At 39.5% G+C, this 24,407-nt stretch overlaps 1 protein-coding gene across 1 annotated transcript in view; it reads left to right on the forward strand.

Annotated features, from left to right (window-relative positions):
- Nucleotides 1–24,407, forward strand: part of LOC136863976 (uncharacterized) — a 163,382-nt gene that overhangs the window by 21,317 nt on the left and 117,658 nt on the right. Inside the window, exons 3-4 of the mRNA XM_067140446.2 lie at nucleotides 8,563–8,774; nucleotides 14,419–14,569. Coding sequence (XP_066996547.2) covers nucleotides 8,563–8,774; nucleotides 14,419–14,569 — 363 coding nt within the window. The remainder of the gene's footprint in view (nucleotides 1–8,562; nucleotides 8,775–14,418; nucleotides 14,570–24,407) is intronic.

Raw genomic sequence — 24,407 nt, forward strand, 5'->3', positions numbered from 1 at the left:
GAAAATTTATAATGTCCAATAACGGACCATTAATATCGTTGTCTCCATTTTAAAAAATTAATGCGTAGTATTGTTTTCATGGCGTATCCAAAAATCATGAAAGTAGTCAGTGGGGACTAAAATTATAATATTATTATTATTATTATTATTATTATTATTATTATTTGTTACATACATTGCTGAGTAAAACAGTTGTTATGAATGGATTGCTTTTATCGCATTTTAAACCACTTCTCTCCAAAAATTACGTTTATTGGCCCATGTTACGAGATATTAAACGATCACTTTGTTAATGATCTTACCTGCTATGTTAATAGCAACAACCATGAATATTGCTTACTAAAGTAAACTTGTTTCCTCATCCCGGGGTGTTGTAGCTCTTTTTAGGCACATCCCCAATGGAGTGGAGCTGCATGCACCGTACCAGTACGGTACCAAGAATTTAACTCAGGCCCCCGAGAACGGCAGCTAATTGTGCTAACTATTATGCTGGCGGACATTCTTAACTACAAAAAAGACATTATAGCATGACTGATGCATGCTTGCATTGCATGGGTCAGACGGACACGAAACTATTCGCCTATTTGTGCAACGTCATCAGAGCTGCAGTAGGTCTACTTTACGAAGGTTGACATTTCTTAACTATGAAACACAGGTGCACCGCATGACTTTGCTGCGTGTTTGCATTGCGCGGGTCGTAGGGACAAAACTATTCACAAATTTGTGTGATGTCGTCGGAAGTGCAGTAAGGCTTGTACCTGCTTTGAAGCAGAATCTTTCTTCTCTGACGAATTATGGTTGGAGGGGGGGGTTCTTGTATGCAAGATTTATTTTTTTATTTTCTTTGTCTCAAAAAGCCAGGGTTGTCTAATACACAAGTAGATGCAGTAGTTTTTCTTATGAAGTTCACTATCTTGACAGTACTATTTGCACATGTGTTCCCCCAACCAGTCAGTTCTTGAATTGCAGAACTTACAAATCATGATTTGTTTTGTTGTATCAAAAACATGAAAGCCTTCGTGCTTGAACACATTTTCATGTAAATAAATCAACTTCTCTTTGAGCATAATAACTCTAACCAGGACAGATCACCGAGCAGACAATGATAAAACTATGTGGCACCTCGACTGGCAGGTGCCGAGCAAGGCAAAAGAACATGAAGTAGCAACACGGGCAGAAAACAGAGAACTCTCGGATGATCAACTTCATGACATAGATGTTGATTCCCATAGGGAACCTGAAATATTTGTCCTGAATGAGAAAATTCTTAATGCCATTGTAGTTGGTTCGTTATTAGACATTATAAATTTTCCAGGTAACTCATTCCTGGTTTCTAGCGTTTCACCCCCGTGTGCTAAATTGGGCTCATCAGTTGGTAAATAGCACACCCGCCAAGACACATGGCTAGTGCATACCGTGGAGGCCACTGCGTAGGCTACTTGGAGCCACCGGCAGTGACAATGCACTATGAGAGACTTTGTCTCATTTCCAAAACTTGATAAGTATTGTGGTAAGTTCTACTATATATCTAAATGCTATGGATAATAAAAGTAATTACTATTATTCCTCACAGTTAAGAAACATCAGTTGGACTACTCTATCTCTCCGCAGTTTCATTTCACAATATTACTTTGACAAATATCAACAAAGGTAGCCTTTAGAATTAATCATTTTAACAGTATTAGCCTATTCAACGTACTCCTTCATTCCTTTAAATTAAGATAAATCGACAATCAAAGTCAATATCAGAACGTCAGCTGGACTACACTACCTCTCCGCAGTTTCATTTCATGACATTATTTTGGTGAATATCAACTAAAGTAGTCTTTAGGATTAATCATTTTAACGGTATTAACATATGTAACACTCTCCATACCTCTAAATTATGATAAATCGGCAATCAAAGTCAATATCTTTTCCGTAGAGGAGTAGGCATTTCTACCACAAAAAGTTAGGCCGCCAGCGCCAAGTGTCGAGCTATGAAACTACTCCGATTACAGTGCGTGGACCAGATTATCAAGGCCGGAAAGGAGCTAGCTAGATCGACACATCAAGTCAGCCGTGCTGAAAGACATAATTGGGAAATCTTCATGTACTATAAAAATACTCCACTCTTTTCTTCTGGAAGCCATTATGTGGTTTTTTGGAGAAATTATCGTGCTTCATAAAATACTTTTGACTGTTGTCTTTAAATCAGAACTATATTTTATATTTTTGGTGTACCATAAATGTGATTTATATATGCATGAGCTGGAGAATACAGAATACAGCTAGTGAATTTAGATTGTTTTTGAACCTCTTGATTTTGTATCCAAAAAATAAGATACGTAAGTTTCCCAAAAATATTTCAGTTTCTCCTTGTTATTGCCTAGTTTGTACTTCTGTATTGTAAATATCCGTGGTATGAAGAGATGTGGTCACTTAGATTTATCCTCTCAATGTGTATACATTTTTCTGGAAATGGATTGGGTGAGGTGGTATTGTATGTCTCACTGTGATACAAGGTGTCATGAAGGCTCATTTCTGGGCTAATCCATTGGCCACAGTTGAGTTTTGTGACTGCACATCCAGCATTTATGGTGCTCACTTTGTTAGTAATATGGATTTTACATGTTGTATTGTACTGAGTACTTTATTTAAAAGTGCTGCAGATAAACTCAAGTGCCTGCAAGCTCTTTTGTTAAAGTATTGAAGACTAGCTAAATGAGGCTGATTGTCCTTATCTTGCTACTGAAAATGTCATGTCACGAATTTAAGAAAAGAATGAATTCAAGTAATTTACAATTGTATAGTGCTTTCAGTTCACTTTCTTCATCCGTTAAACCTGGTATTTCTGCAAGTGATGTGTAAAGATTTCTGAATTTTTTTCTTGATGTTTAAAGGATAGTTACTCATTGTGCCTAAAGAAAAGCAAAAGCCAGCTTAAATAAATTTGTTAAGGAATTCGGTGATGATGTGTTTTTGACTGACAGGGCAGTCCTATTCTGTGAAGTGTGAAATGTCAGTGAACTGTGCAGAAAAGAGACAATTTTTGCCATGAAACATAAATCTGCTGTTCGTGAAAGGAAGGTAGGAGAGCCAAAAGCAAGTCTGATCTATTCGTTCGCAATGTCAGCACACCAGAGGCATAATACTGGGTAGCATCTTGCTAATTTTGAAAGGATTAAAATTTACCTTTAACCCACTGGCCTCAGCCATGCCGATAAAGCTTGTCCATTTATCAACGCACGGGTCTGAGCTGGTTGTGACATCATAGCTGTTTCTACTCATTTTTTTGTGTGGTCTCAAGAGAAGTGTGAAGTGTTGTATACCATATTAAAGATCTAAGGTATCGATTAGTGTAAAGCTTGTTAGATTTTGTTGCTCATGCTTATCGCATATGGCTCTCAAATCAGTTCAAGGTTGCTTACTTGAGAGAAGGTTATGGCAGGTTAAATTTGTCTTAACTTGCTCTCTACCAGGGGCATTGTGTCATTAAGGGCCATTAGGCCGTATAGCACAAAATTTGTTTTATTAATATTTAAAAAATTATAACATTGCAGATATTTTCGAATTTCTAAAAATAATTCACTGTACATAACTCAACCGTAGTTTAAGTTTGTGACTTTCTCATACAGTGTATAACAATAGCGAGGGCCACTATACAGAACATTCCATGTAAAGTATATGGAGCGAGGGGCTGGGTGAGAAAACAGTGGACATATCACTCTCTTGCAAATTTTTCTGTGCTATGAAAGGATTTTATCTTCAAGGGCCTGAAGAATTGGCCCATAACGTTGCATTGGAGTGAAATAGAATATCTCTCTATTTCACTTCCTGCTTCTGTCTGTTTGTAAGGTCGAAGCGATTTAGGGAAGATGGGTGTACTCCATGTCATGGTTCACAGCCTATTTAAGTTAAGATTTTATACAAATTTATTTTGCAGTTTCAGTTGTCTGGTGTTCCAAGTACAAGTGTGTTAGTAAATTCTGTGTGAATGAAATTAATTTCTATAAATTAATGTGTTTTTTACTTTAACATGTTGATTTTCTGCGACATAGGAAAATGAAGTAGAACTTTTATAAACAAATCCATTTTCTTCTATACCTATGAGCATAAAGTTAGAAATAAAAATATTAGAACCTCATCAACAAAAAGAAATTATAATCATGTTTAAAGATGGATCAAAACTTGCTTCATCCAAGCACAGGAGAAGAAGATATATTTACAAATAAGAAGCCATAAACTATTATTTTAAAATTTGTTTCGAATGTTGTGTTGTATGGAATGGTGATAATGGCAATATTGGCAACAATAAATGTAAAATATAAAACATTGTTTAATACGAAACAACAATAATATTATATGGCCCACTCTAACATTTTAGTCAATAGCTGCCCCTGCTCTCTGCTATTGATATGTGCTATGGCATGGTATATTTACCATCTTGTCATATCGATATAGATTTTTCGATTCTATGGGGACCGTGCAAGTCACGAGGTTCAGAGTGCTCTAGCAGACTTCTCTGAGCTAACTGTGTAGTCTTGCGCTGCAAGTTTTGTATGTAAATGGTGAGCATAAAGCGATCATCCAGGGATATTACTATTTATGATGGATTTAACGCCGCCAGAAATTTTTCAAAATTACGTGTAATTATAAAGGATTTATTATGAGAAACAAAGTAACGACTGTGGCATGATTTATTCCAGTGTGGGGACCAATATTTTTTCTGCTGGGAAGCACTTGTTTAGTCCTGTGTCGTTTCCCGTTATATCTTCCTTTATGCAGCCAAGTAATTAGTAAAATGGTAATTTCGACATGAGACAACAGTTGAAAAATTTACTGTAGCCTGCACTTAGATAGTTAACCGATGTTTGATACAATATAATCCTCTATTTTGTCGAGAAACAGACATAGGCTGTTTTTGCATTTTTCCAACCGTACGGATTTTCGTTTTTAATTGAAGAGCAAGGAGAAGTTCATTACAGGACACCATGACTATTCAAAAACCAAACCCCATGTCACTACAGCCCTTGAAGGGCCTTGGCCTACCAAGCGACCGCTGCTCAGCCCGAAGGCCTGCAGATTACGAGGTGTCGTGTGGTCAGCACGACGAATCCTCTCGGCCGTTATTCTTGGCTTTCTAGACGGGGGCCGCTATCTCACCGTCAGATAGCTCCTCAATTCTAATCACGTAGGTTGAGTGGACCTCAAACCAGCCCGGGTAAGAGGCAGGCACGCTACCCCTACACCACGGGGCCGGCCTAGTGACTTCCCCAGTGTGAACTGAGCAATTATTCACAAGTTGCACAACTGATCACCCGGTACTTAAATCCTCTGGCAAATAGTGTTGCAACTAGTCACGCCACTAGTCGCCTTCAGATCATAGTGCCCTAAGCAAGGTAGATCTGTCACCATTTGACATGCCAGCATCGGTTTGATCACTTCAATTTGCTCAAAAATATCTTTTTTTTTTTTTTTTTTTTTTTTTTTCAATTTGCTTTACGTCGCACCGACACAGATATGTCTTACGGCGACGATCGGATAGGAAAGGCCTAGGAATTGGAAGGAAGCGGCCGTGGCCTTAATTAAGGTACAGCCCCGGCATTTGCCTGGTGTGAAAATGGGAAACCACGGAAAACCATCTTCAGGGCTGCCGACAGTGGGGCTCGAACCCACTATCTCCCGATTACTGGATACTGGCCGCAATTAAGCGACTGCAGCTATCGAGCTCGGTAAAAATATCATAATAAGACACAGGAGCAATATTTTCTTCACAGATGAATCCAGGTTCAATCTCAGCTCTACTGATGGAACGGGTAAAGTGTGTCGAGACTTGGTGAGCATAATGTTACCTGTACCTTCTTGGCAAGAACGAACTACAGAGGAGTTTCCATCATGGTACAGGGTGGGGTGATCACTTCTCATACCTGGACTGAGCTGATGTTCATCCGAAAGGGGGCACTAAATGTACATAGAGGAGAATCCTCTTGAACTTGTCATGTCTTTAGTGCAATATATCTGAGAAAACTTTGTTGTATTGCACGACAACACCCGTCCTCATGCTGCTCAGTGCATGTCAGGTTTCTTAGAGACAGAAATCTTTACTTTGGACTGTTCAGCATGAAGCCCATTGAGCGTGTGTTTGTTGAGTTTGTTGTCAAAATTTTCTTACCCTGGCCAAGCTATTGACAGTTCTTCAAGAATGGAATGCTAACACACAATGACCTTGCCACCTTAATTTCCAGGATGTTGAATGCAGATTGTTGTTGCTTCAGATTGTGGCAATACCCATTATTGAGTGTCCAGAGCAGCTTTCAGGTGGTTGGGCACTTCGTTAGGCCAGGGGTATATTAAAGTGACATTGTAGGACGGTAGTTTGAATGATGGTAAAGGAACGGTTTGTTACTTCTTCTATTTACTCCCGTTTTACATGTCCTTTTCTTGAATAAAATGATGATTTTTGTTTAAATAAGGATATAATAAGATGTAATGAGTGGCGCCTCAGGAATTCATGAAGATTTTTGCATTCTGAGTATCATTTTAGTACATTAAATTATCATTTCTCCAAAAAGACCAAGTGTTAAGCTTTTTTTGCTCATCATTGTATATTCAGGTTACCGTTAAAAATATGAAATGAAAGCATTAAAGAATGCTTAGTTGCAGAGAATTGATGGAGACTGAGGGTGGTAAATTTAGGACAGAACTTTCCTACCGTAAGTCAAAAGAGACGCAATAAGTAGGCTATGACCTTATCATCATTTCAATAGACTCTCGGGACTTGGAACTCCTCGATTATGAGACTATATTTTTATCTGCACTCAGTTTGTTCTTTCCACCAACCACCTGTGTACCCTTAATTACATGTAACATTGTGGTATATATTTAACAGTCTCTTCTACCAAGGCTTCATATCTTCTGTTACCTCTGTGACATCATACATGTAGCAACAATTATCTTTGTGACTGAAGAATTAATTTACTAATTTAGAAATCCAGTATGCATTCCTCATTCCTTTTAGTCTTCTGATACCCACTACTTCCACATTCCTTGAGCACCGTGCCTTTTTAGTTGACATTACAAACCATTTGATTGATTTAAATGCCTCTTTCCAAAGCAAAAATTAGTTGAATCTTGCTTTCAAGATGGAACTTTCATTGTTTGAAAATCATTTACAATTTTGAAGAATTTTGATCTGTAAAATCCAGGTGATTTGTCGAATTGTAACATTGATAGTTACTGTGAAGCCCTTAAGCTATTCAACAGTGGTTAAGAAATTTCAAAGAACTGTTGCCTCAATTAAACATATTTATGAAACCTTTTTTCTGTATATTTTAAGCAGGCTTCATTCAAATTTCAAAGAACTGGCAAGGCTTCAGTGTAACACGATTTTGAGAGATAGGTGTTACAGTTTTGTAGGTGGCCTTCTTGTGTTTTATAAGAACTTGGAACAAAAAGAGTTCCCGCATTATTCGCGCATTGGTATGAAAATTAGGTACTATGTGTGGCTCTAAATACCCTTGCAAACACACAGTCTCAGTCATAAAACTGAATAATAGTAAAACAAGGTCTCGTGTTTGTACGGCGTTGCATTGGAAGCAGGGTTACGTATTCATACTGCCCAAACAACTTTCCCTGTCATCACTAAGTTGTGTCATCTTTTGTTGTACTTTTTTTTTAAGGGTTGATTTTTGCAATTCCCAAATTCTTTCTATGTCTCATAAATTGTACAGTCCTTACGCCCCTTTCCCCTTCATACACATATGCACACTTGTGCACACACACACTCATATTTGTTATGAGGAGAAACTTGCGTTGTGATGTGAGGATTTGTAAAACTGACAAGACTGAGCGAGTTGACCATGCAGTTAAGGTCACGCAGCTGTGAGCTTGCATTTAGGAGGTAGTATGCTCAAATCCCGCCGTTGCCAGCCCTAAAGATGGCTTTCGATTGTTTTCCCATTTTCACCTCAAGCAAATGCTTGGGCTGTGCCTTAATTAAGGCCACGGCCACTACCCTCCCGACCCTGGCACTTTCCCATCCTTCTGTCGCAGAAAACCTTTGCTGTGTTAGTGCGACATTAAACAGGTAGAAAAAAAACTGCCAAGAATGCAATAACAGAATATTATATATATTACATTGTTTTTAGTATTACAATGTATAATAATAATAATAATAATAATAATAATAATAATAATAATAAGAACAGTGTGGCCTTTGGAGTGGCCTGGTGCAGGTCTTTTGAGTTGACGCTGTATATGCGACCTATGCATCAGTGAGGATAGGCCGTTACCTAAAGTGAATTCTAATGCCGAAGCCTGCACAAACATCCAGCCCCTGAGCCAGAGGAATTAATTAATGAAAGTTAAAATCCCCAATCCAGCCGGAATTGAACGTAGGACCATTTGGACCAAAGGTCAGTATGCTAATCATATAGCCATGGAGCCGGACATCAGCCTACAATGCTACATTAACCCCTCCTTTTTTCTTTTGCTCCTTTTTACTTCACTTCTTTGTTCCAGTAATATCAGTGTTATTTTATATATAGTGTAATATTAATGACAGTTGTTGCTGTTGTTCAGTTGATGAGAGCCGAGTGATTCTGGACGGATATGCTGGTGTACCAGGAAGTGATTACATCAATGCAAACTACATCAAGGGAGCCAGCGGCTCCCCGGCTTATATTGCCAGCCAAGCACCCTTGCCCCACACTGTTAATGACTTCTGGCGCATGGTTGTGCAGTGCGAAGTGCAAGTTATTGTTATGGCTTGCAATGAAGAAGAAGCAGGAAAGGTAGGTATCACTTTTGGCAACTACATATATTTTAATTACACATGTGAACATTAGCTAACAATTTAGAATAACCTCTTTTCTTATGAATTGCATACATCCCTGTGTCATCCTTAGTTTAAACTACATGTTTGGATTGTACTTGCATGGACCAAGCTCAATAGCTGCAGTCGCTTGCAGCCAGTGTCCAGTGATTAGCTGGCCATACACGGAAAGGAATTGTGACAGGCGAGGCCTTTTGTGACGCGTTCCAACAGGCTAGGACCGCTCGTTAGTGAGCGGGATCAGTTCGAGGCATCATCTGCTACAGGCGAGGTCTGTTGTCAGCGCCTCAACGGAAAGACCTCGCCTCACAGATCAAGCCTCTTGTAAGGAAAGCATGGAGTGGACAAAGGTACTGCTAGATAAATTTATTGAAATGTACAAAGAGCGGCTGTCTCTCTGACAATTAAACATGAGGTGTCACAGTGTCGTAATCAAGCGTTCTTCAGTATCCTCCTTTCCTCCTTCTTCAGCTTAGAAGCTACAATATCCACAGTAAACATGCTTTCAATTAGACTGTTCTCCAGTAATAGCTATGCAAAACAAGTTTTTTTTACTAGTGGCTTTACGCCGCACCGACACAGATAGGTCTTATGGCGACGATGGGTTAGGGAAGGGCTAGGAGTTGGAAGGAAGCGGCCGTGGCCTTAATCAGGGTACAGCCCCAGCATTTGCCTGGAGTGAAAATGGGAAACCACAGAAAATCATCTTCAGGACTGCCGACAGTGGGATTCGAACCCACTACTTCCGGATGCAAGCTCACAACTGCGCACCTCAAGCGCACGGCTAACTCGCCCAGTAAACAAGTCATTGTATATGTTTGGTATTCAGCTCGAAGGTTGGTTTGATCCTCCAGAGCTATGCCAACAGCTGTCATAGCCTAGGCATCACTGAAGAAGCGTACTAGGGAAATGAGGAGTGAGGTAGCTTCCCGTTGCTTTCCTCACCGAGTCAGAAGTTGCTCGCATATCAGTCTGCCAAGCTCACTGAAATGCATGCACCAGCTGACCCTATGAGTGATATTTTCATACCATTCATACCAGGGACTGGCTGCATAAGGAATGGCATTACTAGCATCGCTCATACCTCAGTCACTTTCATATTGTCAAAGCCAAGGATGAGACTGAAACGGATCAAACAAATAACGTAATAACGAGAAAAATCCATTCATGCTTACTTTTTTCTCTTTTTTTTTTGCTAGTTGCTTTACGTCGCATCGACACAGATAGGTCTTATGGCGACGATAGGATAGGAAAGGCCTAGGAGTTGGAAGGAAGTGGCCATGGCCTTAATTAAGGTACCTCCCCAGCAATTGCCTGGTGTGAAAATGGGAAACCACGGAAAACCATCTTCAGGGCTACCGACAGTGGGATTCGAACCCACTATCTCCCGGATGCAAGCTCAAAGCCGCGTGCCCCTGACCGCACAGCCAGCTTGCCCGGTACATGCTTACCTAACAGCATACCATAATCGCTGTGGTCCGTTCGCAAATAATTCTTGTAATCGTCCCGTTCATTTTGTCTCAGGTGTTGTATCAGACTCATGTGACTAAAGCTGTCTCGCTCTCCTATCCACGATTTCATCCACTTCGATCGATTTTTCTGTTTGCATGATTTAACATACTGGTATAGCAAAATGCACGTTCCATCAGCTGCAACAGCAATTTTTTTTTTCCTCTGGACGCTGTCTGCTTCGATGTCCATCGCACAGTTCTAAGTACGGCAGACCCGACCGCCAAGGATTTCAAACTAGTTTGAAAGGCCAGCGGATGAGGCTTGGCCTGCCGAGAACAAAGGGATCATGCCATTAACGGGAGGGTCTGGAATGTTGACAGATTATGTTGCACAGTACGACTGGCTTGGTGTCACAGTTGATGGCGAGCAGCAGGCCGGGTCTCTGAAGGTCACGCCTGGCAGGTGGTCTGTCTGATCTGGCCCCAAAGGCGAGGCCTGCGAAAAAATCTGTCCGTGTATGGCCAGCTAGTGATTGGGAGATAGTGGGTTCGAACCTCACTTTCGGCAGCCCTGAAGATGGTTTTCCTTGGTTTCCCCATTTTCACATCAGGCAAATGCTGGGGCTATACCTTAATTGAGGCCACGACTACTTCCTTCCCACTCCTAATCCCTTCCTGTCCCATCATCAACATAAGACCTATGTGTGTCGGTGCGATGTAAAGCTACTTGTAAAAAGAAATATACATGCGTGGAGAAGTATGTATAACATTCCACGCTGTGACTCGCAGAATGTTAGTATACATCTTCCTAATGGCTGCCCCCTCTCATGTAGTCCCTAGCCGGAGATACGAATGGGGACTATTTTACCTCTGGAATATTTTACCCGGGAGGACGCCATCATTAATATTTAGTCATACAGATAGCTTCGTATCCTCGGAAGTAACTAACCCCGTTCCCTCCCCAACCATCAGGAAGATGAACACTGGCATTCTGCAAAGCGGAGTGTGGGATCTTAGAAGTTTGAATCATTGTGGTAGGTTAGAGAATCTGAAAAGGGAGATGCATAGACTAAACTTAGATGTAGTTGGCAGGAAGAGCAGGATTTTTGGTCCAGCGACTACAGAATTAGCAACAAAAAATCAAACGGAAAATGCAGGAGTTATTTAATAATGAATAAGAAAATTAGGCAGTGGGTAAGCTACATAACCAGCATAGTGAAAGATTATTGTTGTCAAGATAGCCACCAAACCAATATGCCTACTAGTTCAGCTGATGATGAAGAAATCAAAATATATATGAAGAGATAGAAGATTTAATACAATACGTAAAAGGTGAAGAGAATGTAATTGTGATTGGAGACTGGAATGTAGTGGTAGGCCAATGAAGAGAAGGTAATATAGTAGGAGAATTGCATTGGGACAAGGGAATGAAAGAGGAAGTTGGCTGGTTGTATTCTGCACCAATCATAATTTAGTCCTTGCTAATACTAGGTTCAAGCACCACAAACAACGGCTGTATACATGGACAAGACCAACTGGAGACACTGCAAGGTATCAAATAGACCTCATTATAATTAGGCAGAGATTCAGAAACCAGTTGTTGGATTGCAAAACTTTCCCAGGAGCAGACGTTCACTCTGACCACCTAAATCAGCAACATCCTTCAATTAAATTCACTATGGAGATGGAGTCAGACAGATGCCTTCCTTTCTTGGATGTTCTATTAAGAAAGAAACCGGACGGCTCCTTCGGACGTACCATCTATCATAAGGCTACCCACACAAGTCGCTATCTTCATGCAGATTCTCACCATCCATCCAGCACAAAAACAAGTAATTCTCACGACACTCTCCAAGAGGGTGAGACGAATTTGTGAGCCATCAAATATCCAGGTGGAGATGGAAACGCTCAAAGTCACGTTCAAGGGTAATGGTTACAGCAATTTGCAGATTCATAGAGCACTGCATCCCAGAGAAACGACCAAGCAAATCTCACACAAGGAAGAAGTGACGGGAACTACCTACTTGCCTTACATTCACAACACCACAGATCGAATCACCAAGGTCCTCCACAAAAACAATATAAAAACCGTGTTTGACTAAAATTGCTCACAGTCTGAGTAAAACCAAGGACAAATTGTCCCCACTTTTACATTCTGGGGTATACGAAATTCCCTGTACTTGCGGTAAGGTATACATCGGCCAAACATGCCGGTCCATTGTTACCCGTATCAAGAAACTTGAACGTAATATTCGTCTCAACCAGCCAGGCAAATCGGCAATAGCTGAGAACACTCTATCATCGGGTCATGATGTCATGTTCCAAGTTGCTCAAGTTTTTACCCACACTAGACATTACAGGTCCAGGATTATACGGGAAGCTGTGGAAATACATGGAAATCCTAATAATTTCAACAGGGAAACAGGTTATCAATTAAGTAATACCTGGTTGCCAGCCATTAAATATTTATGTAGGTAGTTCCCTTGCTTGTCCCTTCACTATTGTTATTTCGTCTCTTTGTTTTCCAAATTTGTACGTTCCTCATCGCCAGACGTTTCATTCCACGCTCGTGTCAATGTCATATGTTACGTACACATGTTATATGACCCTCTTAGACTGATTCTGATGGTTCGGTCAGCTTCCGCTTTGAGTGCTAGCGCTATGCCATGTCCGGGGAGCCATCTGGTGACGAATGAACGTACCATTTCCACTTCTATTATAACGTCTAAATTTCAAAAAGTCATTGTTTAAGAAGCCTTTCTTGTGGACAGTCAAGATTTTCTTCTGATGACGCAGAGCTTTTACCCACACTAGACACTACAGGTGCAGGATTATACGGAAATACGTGGAAATCCTAAGTGCTTTGAGTAGGAAATACTTCTATTATCTGCCTGGTGATTCAATTGCCCATGTTTGCTATATAAGTAAAAAAATCAGCAATTCAGTGTATTATCTATGCAAATGGGATGGTATATTTTATTTTTTGTCTTGAAAGTTAGTTGATATGAGGGTGTATTTTCATGTTTAACATTCCAGTTATGGAAGTTCCTATCTATATTTTGCTAATAAAACTTGTAATATTTTGTCAACATAGAAGAATTGCAATGCATTCACCACATGTTTAGTTTGGGGAAGATATAATCAGTAAACCTTATTATTAGGTTTAATCAGAAGTAGAGTGTAATGCTCTTGTATTGTTTCCTTTATCTGGGAAGAAGGATAGCAACACTTTATTACTGGAAAATACAAGCTACTTTTATTCACATTCACTTACAGACTTTCAAGGTTTTCTTCACTTCTTCAACCATTCTTTTCTTTTCAATTCAGACTCCTAACTACTCATTATTTTCAAAAGATAACACTACGTTCCTTACCAAACCTCTACTACGGTTTAAAGGAGTTCCCCCCCTCCCCTGTCCAAGTACTGTAGAAACTAAAATCCATAAGAACTTTAGTAAAGAGCAATAATTTTACATGTATACTTCAGTGAATAATAAATATTCATTAAGTTCATCAAATTACAATGCACTGTTGATGACAATAACAACATGCTCCTAGAAGAGAAAGAAAAGAAGACAGCACTCAGCAAAACTTTTCATTAGTGCAAGTTATTCTTTGTATTGTAGATTGGAATGTTACCTTGCTTCCTGTGTTACCAAACATTTTACCAGTGCTGAACATATCTTAATCAATTTTAAATTACCCAATGTTTTATTGTCTGTGTCAGTTTTGGTATTGCACAATTTTTAGCTGAAGATGTCCCCACAAATCGGGATGAAAAGTACTCATTCGATGTTAAGCTAAGTCCAAAATAGATGATAAGCTATGTTTATGTAATCATAGATTAGCCATAAAAAAGTATTGGTGGGTGGAAATCATCTCTTAAAACCAAAGTTGAGAAATTATTTTGTTGTTCATAAAAGCAACAATAGGAATAGATGAGTTCAGTTATTAAGATAAGTGCGTGTAAACTTATATTTTCTCCTACTAGCTCTTCACCTAATTTCACAGCCACGAGCTGCCATTGATTTGAGCATAGGTGCATTGAAACAAAATAATGTAATTCTGTTTTTTGTATACTTTCTTGTATATATTTTATTCCTTCAAATTTACATGTAACTTTCTCTTCTTTTTTGTTTTTTGTTTTCTCAGCACAAATGTGAAAACTACTGGGTGGAACGTGAAGGAGAGGAAAGACAGTTTGGAATGGTTGCCATTCGTCTGATAAAGGCTAGTGTAGTGTGCCCAGACTTCTTGGTGCGTACTATGCGACTCAAGTACACAAACAGCCAATCTTCGTTGGGTATGTTTCGTGGTATTTTTGTGAAAATGTGTTGCAGTTTGTTTCTCCAACTTATACCTGTAAACTGTGTAGTTGATATAGTTTTTCTTAGAAGATCATTCTTCCTGCTTCCTTTGACATTGTTCACTACTTGGTTCATTTTTAAAAAAAAATTATGTGATATGATAATTATTCACCAGGCGAGTTGGCCGTGCGGTTAGGGGCGCGCAGCTGTGAGCTTGCATCCGGGAGATAGTGGGTTCAAACCCCACTGTCGGCAGCCCTGAAGATGGTTTTCCATGGTTTCCCATTTTCAGACCAGGTAAATGCTGGGACTGTACCTTAATTAAGGCCACAGCCGCTTCCTTCCAACTCCTAGGCCTTTCCTATCCCATCATCGCCATAAGACCTATCTGTGTCGGTGCAACGTAAAGCCGCTAGCAAAAAAAAAATCTGAACAAGGTTCCTTTATGTGTTTCACAGTGTTAGCAGCAGTGCGCTACTCATGACTTATTCTAGATCTCGCACTGTCTATGCAGTTGATCGAAGAGTAATTGCCCTGTGTGATGATTGTTTTAGGTTAAATATGCGTTTATTTGTATGTGTTGCGGTTTAGATTGATGCTTTCATGCCCCTTATTGATAGACAAGATATATTTTTGGTTTTATTAAGTCAAATAAGTCAACCATAGAAATTCTTTGTGTTTTATGTCCTTGGAAGAGAAACGTGTCAGAGTACGACTATTCTAACTGTGGTGATTGAAACTTGGAAATCACTTAACTGCTGGTATATTCATTAAATGATGCTGTCAATCGTCTGCAGTATAGCCAACAAGAGGATCAGACTAATCAAACAAGCCTGCGAAGCATGAACTAAAAGCTTTTTGTCTGGCCAATGCACATACCTTTTATACATATAACATGGAGGTATATACCTGAAAAGAGAATCCCGGATCTTCCCAAGCGAATAGTAGTGCAAAGAACATTGTTGAACATTTGATTCAGCCGATTTCAAACTGTGGGCGTAATATTGCTACCGATAATTGGTACACTTCCGCCCCCCTTGCAGAAACTCTGTTGAGAGAGTACAGATTAACTTAAATGGGGACTATTCAAAAAAGCAAGTAAGAAATTCCTCAGTTCTTCAAAGAAGTGAAAGGAAAGCTTGTGAGAAGCAGTGTATTTGGATTCAAAGATGATTTAGTGCTCGTTTCATATATTCCTACAAAAAACAAAGTTGTGTTGCTTCTTTCCACCATGCACGAAAAATAAAAAATTGACTCAGATTATGCTACCAATATAATGATCCGTTATTGGACATTATAAATTTTCCAGCTAACTCATTCTTGGTTGCCTGCGTTTCGCCCTCGTGTGCCAAGTTAGGCTCGTCAGTTGGGACTTAGCACACCACCCAAGACGCAAGGCTAGTGCATACCATGGAGGCCACTGCATAGGCTACTTGAAGCCACCAGCAATGCCAATGCACTATGAGAGCTATGTCTCATTTCCAAAAATAGATGCCTGCCTGGCCATCAATTGATGTAGATGTTGATTCCCATAGGGAACCTAAAATATTTGTCCTGAATGAGTAAATTTATAATACCAATATAATGGTCCGTTATTGGACATTATAAATTTTCCATTTTGATGGCCAGGCAGGCATGTATTTTTGGAAATGAGACATAGCTCTCATAGTGCATTGGCATTGCTGGTGGCTTCAAGTAGCCTATGCAGTGGCCTCCACGGTATGCACTAGCCTTGCGTCTTGGGTGGTGTGCTAAGTCCCAACTGACGAGCCTAACTTGACACGCGAGGGCGAAACGCAGGCAACCAAGAATGAGTTAGCTGGAAAATTTATAATGTCCAATAACGGACCATTATATTGGTATTATAAATTTACTCATTCAGGACAAATATTTTAGGTTCCCTATGGGAATCAACATCTACATCAGATTATGCTTACAAACCCAAATTTCTCACATTCTACAACCTAACCAAAGGGGGTGTTGATGTAGTCTTGCTTTATTTTACAGTCTAGTAAGCATTGAAGGTATCAATGCCTACATCAGTTTATAAAAAAGCAAGGCGGATCTAGGTACCAGAAGAAAGTCCTTGAACGATCTATCCATAGAACTGTGCAGGGACTTCTTAGAGGTCCGCCTGACGATAAGGAGCATTTGTCATGATGTTCGAGTGAGGATCAAGGAACCCCTTTTCAAAGAAAAGATGTGAACACCCAAAAACAGACTCACCAGGTTGCAGGTTGGTGCAGCTCCTGTAACTGGGGGGGGGGGGTAAAAAGAGAGAGAGAGAAAATCCTGCAGTCACCTGCGCCCAGTGGAACATTTGTTTACCGAAAGCACACTGTTCCCGTGTTTCCTGTGCTGGTCTCAGGGAAAGCTCAAGCAGTGCAGATGATGCAGAATGAAGCAATTCTGCAGAGAGTGCAGTGGCAGAGTGAAAATGAAAGTTATAGGGGTGAATAAAAGTTCACACTAACAACAGATATTGCTAAAAGTTTTGATAATCGATATGTAATCTTTATGTTTGCTTCAAAAGTATGGTTAAAATTCAACTCTTTTTTCACTTTTTTTTCACTCCTGTTAAGTGCCTTTTACGAAAAAGTAAAATAGTTCCTGCATTTTTAAAGGACTCTCCTAATACCAAGTTTCACGTCTGTAAGATTTTGAAGTTTTTGATATATGCTATGCATTTACCAGTATTCATTTTAAAAATTCACCTGCTTTTCAGTTTTTTTCACTCCCCCCCCCCCCCCCTTAAGCGGATTTTCCGAAAACAATAAAATACATTTCTTTTATTTTTAAAGGAGATTCCAAATACCAGTTTTCACGTCTGTAACATCTTTAGTTTTTGAGATATAAGTAACCTCATAAAAAGAATTAAACTCCTTTTTTTTTCACCCCCATGTTGACTTTCTTAAAAAAAATGCATGTTTCTTTATATGTAAAGGAGATTCCAAATAACAGTTTTCACGTCTGTAAACTGTTAAATTTTCGAGATATAGATTATACTCGTTTTTATAATTAACCCCCTTTTCTCCCACCCATTCACCCCCCCCCCCCCAAGTATATTTTCAAAAAACGAAAAAATATATGTTTATTTTTAAATGAAATTCCGAATACCAATGTTCATGGCTGTAGCATCTTCAGTTTTTTAAATATAAGTATCATCATAAAAGGTATTCAACCCCTTTTTTTTAACCTTTTTTCACCCCCTTAACTGGATTTTCCAAAAACAAAAAATTCAAATTTCTTTATTTTTAAAAGAGATTCCAAATACCAATTTTCATGTCTTTAAACCGTTCAGTTTTCGAGATACAGATACACTCATTTTGAAATTCACTGCCTTTTTTACCCCCTTAGTGACGGAATATCCAAAAATCCTCCTGTAATGAGCACCTGCATTGTAATATGAATGTATCCCCAAAATTTCATTCCTTTATGTCCAGTAGTTTTGGCTCGGCGATGATGAATCAGCCTGTCAGTCAGGACAAGTTATTTTATATACTGTGTATATATATATAAGAGCAAAGTAAACAAAATATAACAAATAATGAAAAACAATACTAAGGGATGCAAAAAACCAATGTGATATGGAGTTATCGGAGATCGGTATAGATGCGGTCTTTTTGGCCGCATGTGACTTCTACCGTAGCAATTTTTTTTTTTTTTTTTTTACCAAATCCTGGGGTGTCGAACTCTGTATTCAGGAAACAAGTGGATTTGAACACCACCGTCGGCTGTCCAGAGAATGGTTTTCTGTGGTTTCTCATTTTGTCTCCCAGACAAATGCTGGTAAAGTTCCTATTCGTAGGCCATAGCCTATTCCACCTCCTTACCCACTTTTGTTCATTCTTGTGAGATTCTCAATCAAAGACTCCACCTGTAAAATAGTGATATTTTTTAATCAAGTCATCATTAATAATTATCGGACCATATTTCGTCCATGACTATGGCTGAGTGTATACATGGTAAGTAAAAATAAGACAAGGACATCAAAAACACATAAAAAATTAAAATACGATTCATAATGCTGAATGCATCAATGTAAAATTTACGACATGTTTAAAGAAATGTCAAGGGAATATTAAAATAATAGAATCTGTTAATGGCGCAGCCTGTTAAGCTGAAAATACTGGTATAAGCGTCAGTAGCACACAAAATTTCTGTTGGAAGTCTAGCTATTGGACAAGCTCTTTGCGTATCAAATACGATAAGCTGGTGCGAGTTGTTTTGTTTCGTCTTGATACAGGGTAATGAACAGGATTTTTGGTTTGAATGCACAAGAAGGATGTCAGGTTGTGCCAAGAATTGAAGAGGTGGTCCTAAAATGGAAATGCAAATCGATAAGCAAAGTTCAAAATAGGTAAGGTTTGAAGAGACTTAATAAAAGAATTAGAGGCACATCCAACTACGTCTTTGCCCTTCCCATGTGGCACAGCTCAGCTTGTGTGCTAAGGTTGACTGAGTGTTGTGTGTGGAAGTTGCATGGAGTGAAAGCGATCTTGGGGGAGAAGGAGTGAGGGGTTGGACCTAGTAGGTGGGGAACACGAGTGTGCTGATTTGTTTTGAGACTTCGTCATGAGGAATTTATTAATTATTTACTCAGTAAGCATGTTCACAACCTCATAAATTCCTTCTTGTGCATTTAAATAAAAAAATCTGGCTGTTCATTATCCTGCATCAAGACGAAACAAACCAACTCGTACGGGTCTATTGTGTTTGATACATGAAGAGTTTGTCCAATATCTAGACTTCCAATGGAACTTTTGTGTGCTACTGTTGCTTATACCAGCATTTTCAGCTGAATTGGCTGTGCCATTAACACGGATCTATTATTTTAATATTCCCTTGACATTTCTTTAAACGTGTTGTATATTTTACATTGACACATCCGGCATTCTGATTCGTATTTTAATTTTTCAATGTCCTTATCTTGTATACGTTCGGCTGAAGATGTCCATAGTCATTTAATATACACTGTAGCTGATCCAGACTTATGCCTCTCTTGTGTGCACATACCCTTGGCTGCCTCCGCTTGCCTCTGTAATGTGCTCCCCTACGTATTTATTACTTCAAGATTTCTACTTTACCATCTGTCAACTTCTCCGGCCTACTCTTACTACAGTGTGTGCTTCGACTGCTCACCCAGCCCGCTATGCACGTTACTGCTGCTCTCCCTCTGTCCCCACCCCTCTTCCACTGCATGTATACATCATATCTATTTCTCGTACATTCTGGACTCTGCTATCTTCCACTATAAATGCCTGCCCTGGTCTCGAACAGGCAGTCAGACATCCAGTGATGAACTGTGTGGAGGAAGGCGTTCGCACTCGCATTACGGCTGGCCCGTATAGGATATCTTATTTTAACTGCAACATCACATCTGAACGTTCGACGGTTGTCAGGGTGAGCAAAAATTAATCGTATTGTGCTTTCAACTCCTAAATAAGGAACTATTATTCTCTTCCATTATGCCCTTCAGGCTGGATTCGCAGTATTGCATTTTGTGTGGCAACTAAAATTATCTACGAGTATGGTCATTCTGAACTTGATTTGTAATTTTCAAACCGTTATTGCCACTAGTCTTACTTCGTGTACAGACACTTGAAGAGATAATCATATCTGTGATTTTCCTTGTTTTGGAACAGTGTGTACGCCTAATTTTGTGCATGGCTTAACTACTTTCTGGAAACTTTTATCCAGGCTGAAAATCTTCCTTACCTGTCCCCTCGTCAGCCCTTTGATTTCTTTTTTCTCCCCTGTTGCTCCTTTTTTCTCTTTCTAGGTGATCCTGGTGGTTTTCTTATTGTACAGTGGCTTTATATATCTTTCTAAACCTAGTGCTGTTTTTTTAATAGGGTGGTAGTCATATCGTAATCTAGTCATGATTTGCAGGATCTAACCTTATTCATTAGCCCTGCATATTAAATTTTACACCTCTCAGGTTCCTATCATGATACTTGTACCTAACTTCTTATATCCTTGATCTGCTACACTTAAATTTTACCAATTGTTTTCAGATTGCAAAATGAAATGAAAATCCACAGCCTGTTTCCGGTCATTCGACCGGGTCAGGAATGGAATGAATTAAGCCCCATATAGCGGCGAGCATAGGAAATGTGCCAGCTGCTGAAGCCTGTCTCAGAGTGCAAAGTATGCTTGAAATGGTTTTTCATTAAATATTTACCAAAATCACCATAAAATCACACCCTTTTTTTTAATGTTTGGATAAAAGTGTATTGAGTGTTGAAGGATTGGTAGCAGAGTCCTGCAGCTAGACCCACTGCGCAGCACTTCAAACCCACGGGCTCCGGCAGCCCAGCCCGTGCAGTGCCGTTCTCTTCTGACGCAGCAGCGTACTGGCCCACAGCACTGGGCTCATAGAGCCCACCACAGTCCACTGCACTGGGCGGGCCCAGTAGAAAAACCTTGAGTACTTCTCCACAATAACATGTGCGCTGTGCACAACGAAATGTTCACGTCACACTACTATTCGGATCATTCTCTCTACGAATTCCCGTACGCTAATAACATATTTTAAAGTAGGCTAATCGCATTTGGAAATTAAACGGTAGAGATTTCTCCTGCACTGTAATAATAATAATAATAATAATAATAATAATAATAATAATAATAATAATTGAAAACAAACAGAAACTTTATTATAAACTAATATTCGTCTGCAATTGACACCAAGTTAACTGAAAATGACTCTAAATAACACGAAGCATATTCATAGGACTTCATTCGCTTTTACCTCAAAATAAAATAAACAGAAATGACGTGCAATATGCCAACAACACAAACAAACCTGAACATAGCATTTACTTAGTATGCGTAGTTTATTGGTCATTGTTAATTGTGGTGGAATGGAATTACTGTGACTGGAAAGAAGAGCATCAGCAATCGTCTGGTTGTAGAAGAGAATGAAGCCCGCTGAACTGAAATTTATCTCTGAAGCTGAACTTGATGCCAGCATTCATATTACTTTCTTAGCGATCTGGTGAAATTTTGAATAGTTTCGTCCATTTGTTCTCCAATAGGACGCTATATCCATCTTCTTCCATTCCACAATTTTGCTTTAAATATCTTTCCAGCTCATCTGTTGGAATAGGAACATCATGAACGTCAGTCCACGAAGAAAACATTACTTTGGCAGGTTGTGGCATAGTCGTGGAGTGCGATGATACGGAAACATTTGAATGCTCGTCATTCAAGCACACCTCGTTCAATGTAAGATTTTTATCTAATCATAAAAAGACAAAATCAGTCCGACTCCTTTAACCTATACTAATATAATAAAGATAATAATAACTATTTGCTTTTACGTCCCACTAACTACTTTTTCGGTCTTCGGAGACGCCGAGGTGCCGGAATTTAGTCTCGCAGGAGTTCTTTTACGTGCCAGTAAATTACCGACACGAGGCTGATGTATTTGAGCACCTTCAAATATCGGCGGACTGAGCCAGGATGGAACCTGCCAAGTTGGGGTCAAAAGGCCAGCGCCTCTACCGTCTGAGCCACTCAGCCCGGCATATAATAAAGAGAGAGCGCGAATTTTGTTAGTTTGTGTATATCTGTAGGGTAATCTCGGAAACTACTGGATCGATTCTAAAAAATCCTTTTTAAATGTAAATATACATTATCCTTCAGAGACATGGGCTGATATTGTTTTCAAAATAATTCGAGGTGGGGGGGGGGGCGACGGGGGAGATATCAAAATAATAGGCTAATATAGGCGAAATATCGAATTTGTCGTGCAACGACGAGACTAAGCTCATTTTAAGCCCCTTGACTCAAAGAACAAATCTTCGTAAGCCATACGGGCCCGAAAACCATGTTTTAAGGCCCTAAACCCGACCGTTATGGAGATATTGGCGCCACACTACCCCTGCTCTCGGAACTGGATAAGGAAATGTACTGCCGGAACCATGGCATTCTACAGCAGCGAGATTATGCGTGTACGTTTGGGCATAGCTGCAACCAAAATTTGTACTCATAATCCCTGAGCATATCTACAATATATCTCGAAAACATCACATGTTACAGACGTGAAGTGGTATTTATAATCTCTTTTAAAAATAAAAAGACATGTATAATTTTGTTTTCGGAAAAGACACTTAAGGGGGGGACTGAAATGTGGGCTGGCGTGAATTCTTAATATGAGCATATCTACAGTATATCTCAAACACTTAAAACGTTACAGATGTAAAAATTGATATTTTTAATATTTTAAAAATAAAAAACAGGTATTATTTTGTTTTTTGAAAAACCACTTAAGGTGGGGAGGGGGTGTAAAAGGGACTGAAAAGGGGGTTGAATTACTTTTATTAGGGTACTGATATCTCAAAAAATGAAGTTGTTACAGACGTAAACAAATGGTATTTATAGTCTCCTTTAAGAAGAAAGAAATACGTATTGTTTTGTTTTAGGAAAATCCACGTAGGTGGGGGTGGAGGAAGGGCTGATAAAGGGGTTGAATTCTTTTTATGTGGATACTTATATCTCAAAACCTGAAGATGTTACAGATGTGGAAATATGTATTTGTAATCTCCTTTAAAAATAAAGAAACTTTTTTTCATACTTGAGAGAAGACGTTCTTACGTGTACAGTTCTATGTCGCATGGTCATCTCAGCCCCAAAAGGATATACCACACACTTGGTTTGCAAAGAGTTCCTTGGGTAAATGAAACTCAGTGAGGTTTTATACTTTATACTTCAGGGATTTTCAGATAATGTCTTAGTACAGTACCGAGGAACGATTACTTTTATCAAATTACGAAATCCACGCGAGAAGCCGCGGGTAACTGCAAGTGTGTACATAAAATTCACTGCAGATCGTACAGCACACAAAATTAACGTCTTTCCCATCACCGCCAACTGCAGGCTTGAATACCAACCAAATACGACTTTTAAGTTTAGGATCCGGTTCAGAAGTCTTGTATTGTGCGGTTTTTAGTTCGTTTGTTCCTTCTTTTTTTTTACTTCACGATTTTTTGCCACAGTTTCCTTTCTTTAGGAACTACAGTCCACATTCGTTTCCGATAACAGGATAGACGGAGAAGTCAAACTGAAAACCACAGCAAATTTGATCGGCTCCACTCGACCGTACTGCAACGCACTCCGCTGACACGCAGTACACTGCACACATTCAAGGAGTCAGCCCATAGAACTACCACAGTGCTGTCCTTGGCTCACCACGTACGAATGATAGAGCACTGGCCCAGACCGGCCCGTGCGATGACGTCACGGGCTTCTTATGTTCGAGCCTTTCAAAGCCCATTGCAGCCTACTGCCGAAGCAGCTCATGGGCTGGGCCTCTCTGCAGGACTCTGATTGGTAGCACAGTGATGTGTTGTTTCAGGGAATAAGGGCAGTACAGTGGTAAAATCCATGTGCTCATTAATCGTGAATGGAACACGCATCATCACACTCCGCTGTGAGGTCTTGTTCTAGCTTTCATGTTTGAAAAGAAAAAGGAAAAAAAAAAACACAGGAATTGAGTTGCTTTCTTCTTTCTCTGGCAGATATTATTACTAATATGTATATAATGCAGATGAACAGAATGGAACTTATACTTGATTAAAGTGTTTGTGTTATGGATTATTACTGTATTTTCTCGAATAAACGCTCTTGCATAATTTACGCATCCCAATATTTTTGGGTCCATACACATACATTATCATTATAGACTGTTATGTCTTTCAGCGTTCAGTCTGCAAGCCTCTGTGAATTTACTAAACGTCGCCACAATACTCTATTTGCAACTAGTGCTGTGGTCTCATATAGTTCTATACCTCTTATCTTTAAATTGTTACAAACTGAGTCTAACTATCA

The sequence above is a fragment of the Anabrus simplex genome, chromosome 2, assembly GCF_040414725.1.
Source record: "Anabrus simplex isolate iqAnaSimp1 chromosome 2, ASM4041472v1, whole genome shotgun sequence".
NCBI lineage: Eukaryota > Metazoa > Arthropoda > Insecta > Orthoptera > Tettigoniidae > Anabrus > Anabrus simplex.